This window comes from Nicotiana tomentosiformis, chromosome 11 (assembly GCF_000390325.3).
Source record: "Nicotiana tomentosiformis chromosome 11, ASM39032v3, whole genome shotgun sequence".
NCBI classification, from domain to species: Eukaryota; Viridiplantae; Streptophyta; class Magnoliopsida; order Solanales; family Solanaceae; genus Nicotiana; species Nicotiana tomentosiformis.
In genome coordinates, this window is record NC_090822.1 from 110,786,865 (window position 1) to 110,797,439 (window position 10,575).

General features: G+C 33.9%; 1 protein-coding gene across 1 annotated transcript; it reads right to left on the bottom strand.

The window, feature by feature from the left end:
* Positions 1-2,207: 2,207 nt before the first annotated feature.
* LOC104084908 (cytokinin riboside 5'-monophosphate phosphoribohydrolase LOG1-like) lies at positions 2,208-6,554 on the bottom strand. The gene is made up of 6 exons (XM_009588865.4): positions 6,349-6,554; positions 5,492-5,589; positions 5,104-5,134; positions 3,420-3,519; positions 2,616-2,830; positions 2,208-2,527 (listed from the first exon to the last, which is right to left on the bottom strand). The coding sequence occupies exons 1-6, from the start codon at positions 6,466-6,468 to the stop codon at positions 2,432-2,434; spliced, it is 660 nt and encodes a 219-aa protein (XP_009587160.1). The 5' UTR covers positions 6,469-6,554; the 3' UTR covers positions 2,208-2,431.
* Positions 6,555-10,575: the final 4,021 nt, after the last annotated feature.

Consider the following 10,575-nt stretch of genomic DNA (forward strand, 5'->3'; position numbering starts at 1 on the left):
TAAAATTATATAGAACATATCATTATATAGGCAAAGGCGTATCTAGGTTAAGGGGTATGAGTTCACGTGAACCCATACTCCTCTCTCTAAACCATGTATAACAATATCATATTTCTTCAAAATTATTTAAATATATGTGTGTGCGCATCTATGCTCAAAGACTTCTATGGTGCAATTATTATTGGGTGCACCTCTACAAGTGACATTGGCAGTTCAAATCCCACTCCAAACGGTCTTGTTTTCAGTACAGAGTATAGATATATATGTGAAACTTACTAAAATTTTAAAAAGAATATAATTTTGAACCTATAATTTCAAAAGTGTAGTGAGTTCATGGTAAGAGACTAAAGTTAAATCCGTGAAGTGTAAATTCTAGATCCACCTCTTCATAACAGTGCACTCACCCTTTTGAAATCCTGGATCCGTCTCTGTATATTGGTTCATATTTATTTTTATGTTTAATTATTTAATTCGGTTAACTTTAAAAGTGTACATCAACGTAAAATTATTGTCATGCGACTAAAAAATAACTATCATGTGTTACTAAGAAAATTCATGCATAAAAATATTTTAATAGATCGTATATTTGTTTACTAAACATATATTTACTTATCAAAATTTAATAAAGTAAAATTTCAATAATATTCATATAACAAAAAATCCTGCAAAATCAAACAAATTCAAACCGATATATAGTTTGTTTGATTTGATTTCGTACGCCCTAGTCGCGCCCTATAGTATCTATAACCTAGTGCGTAGAAATTCGTTGAAAAAACAAGCATGATATATCCAGGCATGATTCCTCTGAAACCATATCTAGAGTCTAGAGACATCATCAACGAGCATATACAAAATAGTGGAATATGATGTCTATTACTATATATTATTGGTTCGAGTCAGAGTTCCATAAGGCCAAAAAGGAGAAACTTTCCATCCTTTTTGAGGTTCGTGTAAATCTCTCATCATGACTTCAAATAAGGTACATAATTTATTAATTTCCTTGTCACCTTAGTTACGAACTATAGGAAATCATATACATAACTATAGATATCAATCTTGGTTTCGTATATTTTCTTGTCTGGTCATGTACATAACTATAGATATCAATCTTGGTTTCGTTTCATTTTCTTGTCTTGTCAATTGAGACATGCGTGCTTGCCTTTTCTAGTAACTGAATCAATCTTACTTTTTTTTCTCTTTTGTCTTATTCTTTGATAAGCTTTTATCCGTTAAAAATGTTGTTGTCATGTATTGGCCATGATGTATTTTAAATAACGAATTTCAGCTTTCATTTGTCCCTCCAACATTCTACGATCAACAAGAAGTTGGAGGATTGAGTAGTAGCTCAACAACAACAACCATCCATTAAATCCCACCAGTGGGTTTGCGGAGGGTAGTGTGTACGCAGACCTTATCCCTACCCCGAGGAGTAAAGAGTGTGTTTCCGAAAGACCTTCAACTCAAAAAAACAAAAAGTGACAATATCAGTACCACCAACATATACTTAGTGGTAGCTCATAGATAGCCAATGAATTTGACTAGAAAATTACCACCTAAGGCCGTGGTTGGATATATAGGATTCTTTCACCCTAAAAATCAAATATTTTGAGTTCAAATATCGGAATCGTTTCCCCTTTTTATGGGCCTTTCGAGACCGCACAACAAAAACATTGGGCGAAAAACCAAAAAAAAGAATTGAGTAGAAAAATAGACCTATAGCTCATTCATAGAGATGTTTTATGTTTCTCCGGTACAAGTATCCTTTTTTCTATATCTTGTATTGGAAAAAAAAAAGGGGGGGGGGGGGGGGGGGCGGAAGATTAAAGATATGAAGAAGGAAAGGAACAACAACCGAGTTGAAACAAAAGATAAAACAAATAAATTTAGTTTTTATCATTGACAAGTTACATTATATTATTTATCCTCTCTTCTGCAATAAACGTATTAAATAACACGTAGTTGACATTTAAGTATCTTGATTATGTAAATATTCTTTATATTTAGAATGAACTCATAAGAAAATGATCTTGTTTGATAGCAGTTTCTGCATATCTTCTTGATAATTCTACCTGTAGCACTAAGATTTAATAATAATTTAACTTTAATTATCAAGAATACATGGAATAAGTAGACTTCTATGAACATAGTTTGGTCGTAAATTCAAGAATTCGAGCATAACCCTAAGGCATGTACTAACACACTTTGCATAAAAGAAAATGACTATATTCCTATTCTCAAAACACGAATAATCTCATCAATGTCATTTGACAACCTTCATATAGACAGAAAGGTCTGAGAAGAGTTAAGGATGTCTGCAATTATGTTACTATAAAATGCTGATTTTCTAATACCATCTTCTTCTTCTTCTTCTTCTTCTTCTTTTTGGTAATTTAATACCATCTTCTTTGCTTCTGCTGATTTTCCTAATAAACTACCTTAATGGTATCTGACATTTGGGAGGATATTCTAGCTCCTCCTTTTCCCAATTTAGTTTAGAAGCAATGTTTTCTTGGCTGGGAGAGTACTCCTGCAACAGAATATATGTCCATAAAGAGTCGAAAACAACAAATACGCGTCAGTCCCAAACAAGTTAGTCAGTGAAACATAATATTTACCTCGAGTTTATTCATAAGTTCTTTGGCAGTAGGGGCAGATACAAAAATTTGGCGCGCGTTAGGACAGACAAAACCTTCCTCCACAGCTTTGTCAATGAATGTCAAAAGGGAATTGTAGTAACCATCAACATTCAATAGTCCTACTGGTTTATCATGGATTCCAAGTTGAGCCCAAGCTATAACTTCAAGAAGTTCTTCTAAAGTTCCATAGCCACCTTAATCATTGCAAATATTTTTTTTCATTAATTTGGGCTAAGTAAAAATATTAGCACACAATGGTACAACTTTTAACCTTCAAAGAAACACTAAGACAACCTACTTTTACTGTTTCAGTTTGAAGTTAACAACCACAAGTTCTCTTTGGAAAAAAAGCATTCAGTTGAAACTACAGTACTGCACTTGAAAGGACCAATTTAAGCCCTCAAAGTAAGTTGAAATTAACATCAATTCAGTTAAAGTTTTTGGATTAACTATTTATGGATTTAACTTATATACATTGACATTGTGATTGAAAGGGGAGCCTTGGCGTAACTGATAAAACTGTTGTCATGTGACCAGGAGCTCACGCGTTCAAGCCGTGGAAACAGCCTCTTGCAGAAATGCAGGGTAAGGCTGCGTGCAATAGACTCTTATGGTCCGGTCCTTCCCTGGATCCCGCACTTGACTGCTTTTTTTTTTTACATTGTCATATTTCTTTTGCAAGATCAGTCTATTTTAACATATTATAGGAAGTCAAAAGAAAGAAAGAAAAGATAATGTGGTGAAAAATGGGCAAGAATCTTGGAAAGGAGAATGAGAACAAACCAGGTAAAGCAATAAAAGCATCAGAATGTTTGGCCATCTCTGCTTTTCTCTGGTGCATATCTGCAACCGCTTTCACCTCTCCCACTGTTTCACCAGTTATCTGCAGACCGTACACCACTATTATTAGTCTTTCCATAACAGAAAGAATCAAGTCAATGCAAATATACCCACATACCAAGTCAATCCAAACCACTAAAAACTTAGCTACTCCACACATAAAGTGAATATCTCAATAAAGGATTGGTAGGGGTCTCTTCTTTAACACATAGGATGGGGCAAGTACATTAAAAAGGCAGTCCGGTGTACTAAGCTTCCGACATGCGTAGTGTTCGGGGAAAGACAAAACTTTAAGGGTCTATCGTACACAATCTTATCCTGCATTTCTGCAAGAGGTGGTATCTCTACTCCTCGAATGCGTGACCTCCTTATCACATGACAGTAATTCTACCAGTTACGCTAAGGCTCCCCTCATAGGTTAAAGGACATAGTCATAGCAAATTTTGCACATAATGTAACAATAGTAGGACAAAATTGGAAGAATATAAAATGGAACAAAATGACAAAGAGAAAGAGAACATAAAGGAGATGATGAGGTTTCTAACTTCTAAAGCCTTGCTCTCATCTCGGGGAACTGATGTGAGGGCTAGGCAATAAGTGTCACTCCCTATATCATTACATTGTTTAATTTGAATATCCATTTGATTAGAAAACTTTAAAATGGACCATGACATGCTAAATCCACCAATATTGTGGGGGATTAGTGGAGGACTCAACATCGCTGTGGTCAAGCTGTATAGTAGTAAAATTTGTTCGAGCTCTATGCACTAACAAATACATGTAAATTTATATGATACACATTAATTGGTAACGACCAATTATAATAGGTTAAACTACACTGATGTGTAAAAAAACAAATCTTTACACAGTTAATGTAAAAAAAAAGACAGTCTGGTGCACTAAGCTCCAGCTATGCGCGTGGTGCGGAAAATGGCCGGACCATAAGGATTTATTGTACACGTCTTACCTTTCATTTCTGCAAGAGGCTGTTTCCCCGACTTGAACTTGTGACCTCCTTGTCACATAACAATAACTTTACCAGTTACACAGTTAATGTATATAACTTAAATTCTTTAAATGGTACTTATTGTTTGATTCTTGTGAAATTTGGTGCAATTGTAAATTTATGAACATATTATGGTATTTTAGGATGTAGAAATACATGTACAAGAACATCGTACTACTGATTTAGCTTTAGCTCATTTATCTTTTCTTTTTGATTTGATGTCTAAAGTAGCAAGAGGACCCTATCTTCGTACAATGAGGGGGACCAGAAGAAAGGAAAAGGAAAGGAAGAGGACAAAGAAAGGGATGGATTTTTTAAAGAGAAAAATGGCAAGCAAATTAAACCACAAACTACCAAACTAAGTACTAACAAAAATCCCATCTTGCACTTTAGGGATATGCCCATGCCGACAATTGCAAAAACCATGTCCAAAGATAATAAAGGTGAGGTAGAAATTCAACCTACCACACGATTGAAACACACTACAATTCAAAAGAATAAGAACCAAAAATGGAGTACTAAATATCTTTGTTTCTCCTTTCTCTCCTCTCTTATGCAAAGTAATTTCAGAAAGAACAAAATGGAAGGATTAAAATAGTGGTAATATGATAAAAGGCATACCTCTCTAGGCATGAGAGTCCTTGGAATTACCCTGGAGACAAGAACATGATTAAAAAAAAGATAGTCAGGGACCCAAAGGTGTGATTAAAACTAACTATAGTTAACAGAGGTGATCAGTCCAATCAATGTCAAAACTAAAAGCAAGCGGTTCACATTTGTGCTTTCATGTTCATTCAGGTTAAAAAGGAAATATATAAGTAAGAGAACTAATTTATATACACATTAATATCGCAAATATTTAAATATTTTAGACGAGCAGTGTATATTAACTGTCACAATAGATAATGACGAGTACTTTTTTTTAAAATTTACAAATCTCACTTTTTAGTATGTGATCTAATAGTGTAAAAATGTGTACGAGTTTAGCACTTGCAAAGGCATAACTCACCCAAGGACATGACGACCACCGTTGTAAACAGCTTGAGAGACCAAACCCATTAAACCAATGCTTCCTCCTCCATAAACTAGGTCTATGTTTCTTGATACCTTGTATATAAGCAAAACTAGTAATGTTAGAAAGCTGAAGTGGACATCACACGTAGTTCTTTATAATTTTAACCAGGAAAGCTGGGGTGGGGTGGGTAATATATTTAAAACTGGCCCTTCAATTCCTAAATATTACTTAATACCACTTAAGGGAGCCTTGACGTAACTGGTAAAATTGATGCCATGTGATCAGAAGGTCATGGGTTCGAGCCGTGTAAACAGCGTCTTGCAGAAATACATGGTAAGACTTCATACTATATACTCTTGTGGTCTAGCCCTTTTCCGAATCCCGCGCATAGCGGGAGCTTTGTACACCTAGCTACCCTTTTTTTACTTAATGACCACTACTTGCATAGCATCAAAGAAAATTTTCAAGAATGCTCTTTTCAGGTACAGAACCTTCAGAATGAATTCATAAGAAAGTGATCAATCAAGACTCAAGGTTCTCAGTTTTTCATGCAAGAAAATAACCCCTTAAGCTAAATTACATGCATCATTATCTGTGTGAGGGGGGGTTGTGGCTATGTCCTCCTAGTTATAATATAGGAAATAAAAGTATATGTGGAACAATTAATCCATTCTTCTCAGAGTTAATCCATAGTTTCCAAAATTTGGCAAAGGTACTCCCTCAGTCCCGTTTTATATTTGACTCCACACGGAGTTTAAGAATAAAGGAAAGATTAGGACAGAGGGAGTAACAACAACTAGAATTAGATGCAGAGTTGGAAACAGAGGAAAAAACAGAGCATTTTGTCTCACCAATTCTTTCCCAAGCTCAACTGCAGCATCCTTATAGCTACTCTTCTTTCCTGGACTACTCCCACAAAACACACAAATTTTCTTGAACTTTGACTGCATAATTTCCTTCTCCATCTCCATTTTCTTCTCTATAACTTCCTTCCTTAATTTTTTATTTGTGATTGTGGTTGCTTAATGCTTAACTGCTTGGCTTGCTGGTGTGTATATATTGGTGTTAGTGATAGTGGCCTTTTTGTAGTAAACCTCCAACACTACACCCCACCACACTTTGGGGGGGGGGTGTAGGGTCCATTGGAGGGTAGTATGCAAATATCCATTCATTCAGACAATACCTTCCCATACCCTACTTCAACCTTGACAAGTAGTACTAGTACTTAGTATTCTTGAAATTTTCTTACTAAATTGTCACGTGTGCCTACAAAATTTGCATTCCATATTGAGTGTTGGCAAAATGAAGCTTGACGCGCTTAAATCCACATCCACTCACATTGCTCTCAAGTATCTATTCCTCCCTAACCTTACCCTTAAGTGCATTACTCAATTGCCCCTTACCTGCCAAAAATATGGATCTTTTAGGCGATCTTCTATTCCATCTCTTAAATCTACTTAGTTACCTTTTCGCTACCAACCAAGAGGTTGTGAGTTCGAGTCACCCCAAGAACAAGGTGGGGAGTTCTTGGAGGGAGAAAGCCGAGAGTCTATCGGAAACAGTCTCTCTACCCATATGGTAGGGGTAAGGTCTGCGTACACATTACCATCCCCAAACACCACTAGTGGAATTATACTGGGTTGTTGTTGTTGTACCTCTTTTGTGCAAAGAAACAAACACCTCAACTGCCTTGTAAGTGAACTTAACATTTCTAGCATTGTTAACTATAGGTTCACGTTTCGTACTACTTGTGATCTTCAGTTCTAACTCCATGTGAGGTTCTTGAAACTTTAAGTCAAGCAGGTCGATAGGACTTTTCCAAATGAAGTGCTTTTACTTATTACTCCCTCGTTTTAATTAAGACGAGAGAGTCAAACTGTGAAGTTTGATCAATATTTTAAAATAATTTTTTTACCATATTGACATGAGAAAAATTATACTTTTCGTATAATTTTTAAATATTTAAATTTTAAAATATTAAGTTAACCTAATTCAGTTTAGTTTCAAAGTTTAGTCAAATTGACTCTCGATAAGCGAAATATGTCATCTAAATTGAAACAAAAGGAGTAGTAAATTTACATAATGTGAATCCAAATTAGTCAAATAGGTTGATTTCAATACACAATGAAAGGCAGCTTAATGCCTAAGTTATTTCGCATTCACATAGGATCAGGAAGGGCCGCGCGTTAAGGGGTGTGACATAATATCCTAATATAAGCATTAGTGTTTCCACGAAATTTCAATACCTAATGGTTAAATTTAAAAAAAAAAAAAAAAGCAATAAAGGAGTCAAAGAAGAGGAGGAAATAGTGCCAACAAGTGTTGGGGTGTAGCGTTTGGCAGTGGGGGTGCTACTCTATATTATTTTAGGCTAAAAAACACACACATATATATGAGTTTTTTAAACAGCATGTATATTTCTTGAAAGAGATCATTTAGTGGAGAGCCCATTCCAAACCAAAAAAAAAATCAAGTTAGTGTAAATAACACGAGGTGAGCCAGAAGTGCATGCGTTTCACAAGTTGAAGAGTAATCCTAGAGGCTAAAGCAGACATAATTGATTCATCACCTTAAGATTAGGCTTGGATTAAAAGAAAAAGCAAGAACTTAGCACATAGTGAAAGCTTAATGTACGAATCAACGTTGGATGCTTCTTTGAAATTTCATTTATTCTTTTTCTAGATATCTTTGTTTTTAATCGGAGGGATACCATTTTTATCTTGCTTTTACATATTTGGATGGTTGTTACCTATTTTATTGTATTGACGGTTACTTAAAATACAATATTTGTTTTGATTGTTACTTTAATTTTATTATATCGTATCATTAAATTTGTTGTTACATAAAAAAGTGTCACGTTATGTATGATCGATTTGGTATGGTCACGTTGTTACCTTATTTTTATCTCTTATTTGCCCTTCCTTATTATTAAATAATCCTATTTTATTCTTTACCCTATTTTTTTATATAATAATTTTATCTCTTACCTTAATTTTCTTTGTAATATTATAAGTTTATTCTTCGTATTGCTTGTGCGTAACATACGACAACAAACGATACAATGTATCCCAACATTGTGTTTATTCAAACAACACTATACGATAATTATGAAATGATATATATGACCATCCAAACAAGCTATAAGTCCATGTATACATCTATCGTCTTAAAATCATTTGCAACAAAAGTAACAATTTCAATAAGTTAAATTAGTACCGAAAAAGAAGATATAATTGATCTGTAAATGGATAACGTTTGACGCACTAGTAAAATGACATATCTAAGCACTAAGAATCATTCCTAAAGAGAATAATAAAAATTAAATAGAAAAAAAACATGTGTTTCAAGTGCAATTTTTGTGAGAAAAGCTTGTTGTCAAGGGCGGATGCACCTATTTCTATATTACCCATTCTTTAAAACATTTTACTAAATATACAAATAAATAATGCAAAAAGATGAAATTATAATAAATATAGCCTTTGACCTCCAACTTAGCGAGAATTACAAAACCTACATGCCAAAGAGCCTTTCGTAGTCAATAAAAGTGATAATAAATAAATTATACTTTTGGAAATAAATATATTTCCAGCGTAACTTTAACTGTTATTAGAACTTTAGTTTTGAAAAACTGCTCTTCTTTCTATATAATTTGTAAATTCTAGACGTATTGTATTGTTATTGTTGCTCTTCAATTGTTTACTTCTTTAAATATTAATATCACTTTACAAAAAATTCTATATTTGTACTGAGGTAATGGTTCTCTTTGTTCCTTCTCTAAAAGTTGTTTCCTCCTCCTCTCTCAAAGAATTTGCCAATTTCTGTAGTTTTTACCGTTTCTAGTTTTTTTCTTTTCCGTTGGAGAATAGTGAGAAATATGGTGATGGAGAGGTTTTAACTGCCAAGTGGCCAAATCTTTACTTAACAGCCCAAAATAACAAAACAAAAACATTTCAATAATTGTTTCTCGTACATGTTACAACCTGAGCCTACAAAAAAATCGAATCATTGACAAAACATTCCGGGGCATCCTTAGGAATCCAGGGAAAGGGGCATTGTAGAAATGATAAAAGATCACATATGTAAAATTGGATGTTGGAATATGATCGAGGGATCTTTGCACAAATAACCGGTCGTATAATTGATATACATAGAATATACATTGATTAAACACGGTTATATATATATTTTACAAGAATTATATATATATATATATATATATATATATATATATATATATATATATATATATATATATATATATATATATATATATATATATATCGGCTTTTTTTAGTTTAAAGAGCTGGATGGGCAGCTATTTGAATTTATTCTTCTACGATTTCAATCTATTATTCATATTACTAGCATGTTTGTAGGAGTAATAACTACGTAATGTCATATTATTCTTGCTATGTGGTATTAATAACTACGTAATGACTTCTGTTTAGGTTTAATATACAAGATTTTTTTGCACAAAAAAGATAAAACATTCTACCATACATATCTACCTTTCAAAATAAACTGAGCAACAGTAATTGTATTTTACTTTATTTGTTCTGTTCCTTGACTATTACATAACATAGTTGTGGGGCTTTGTCCTCTCCTCACTGGGCAAGAGAAGCACACTAATTAATGGAATCATTACCCTATCCCATGCTTTATCAGCAATTTAGTAATAATTGGTTGAGGATTGATGACTATGAAAGTGGCTATCGTAACCAATTCCATTATAAGGAATATCACAAATCCAGGCCGCCACCAACTTTGCTTCTTTCCCTTACCAACTATGGGGTGACAAAAACACTAGCAGATACTCAAACATCCCAAATAAATGCTCCCCCCTCCTCCCCCAAACCTTCTTTGTACTGTGCTGGCTGTTAGTACTTTATATTCGAAATATATTCAAAAATAGAAACGATGTAAAACCAGAAAGGTAGAAGAACGAAATTAATCCGATACTACTAAATTTACATTATTTACTTAAGAAATTTAATTCTCTCCTAGTACCCGAGGTTTAGGATTATGTTCTCCTATGATAGAATGAATTACCCTTACTGGTGTAGCGGTTCTTCAAACCC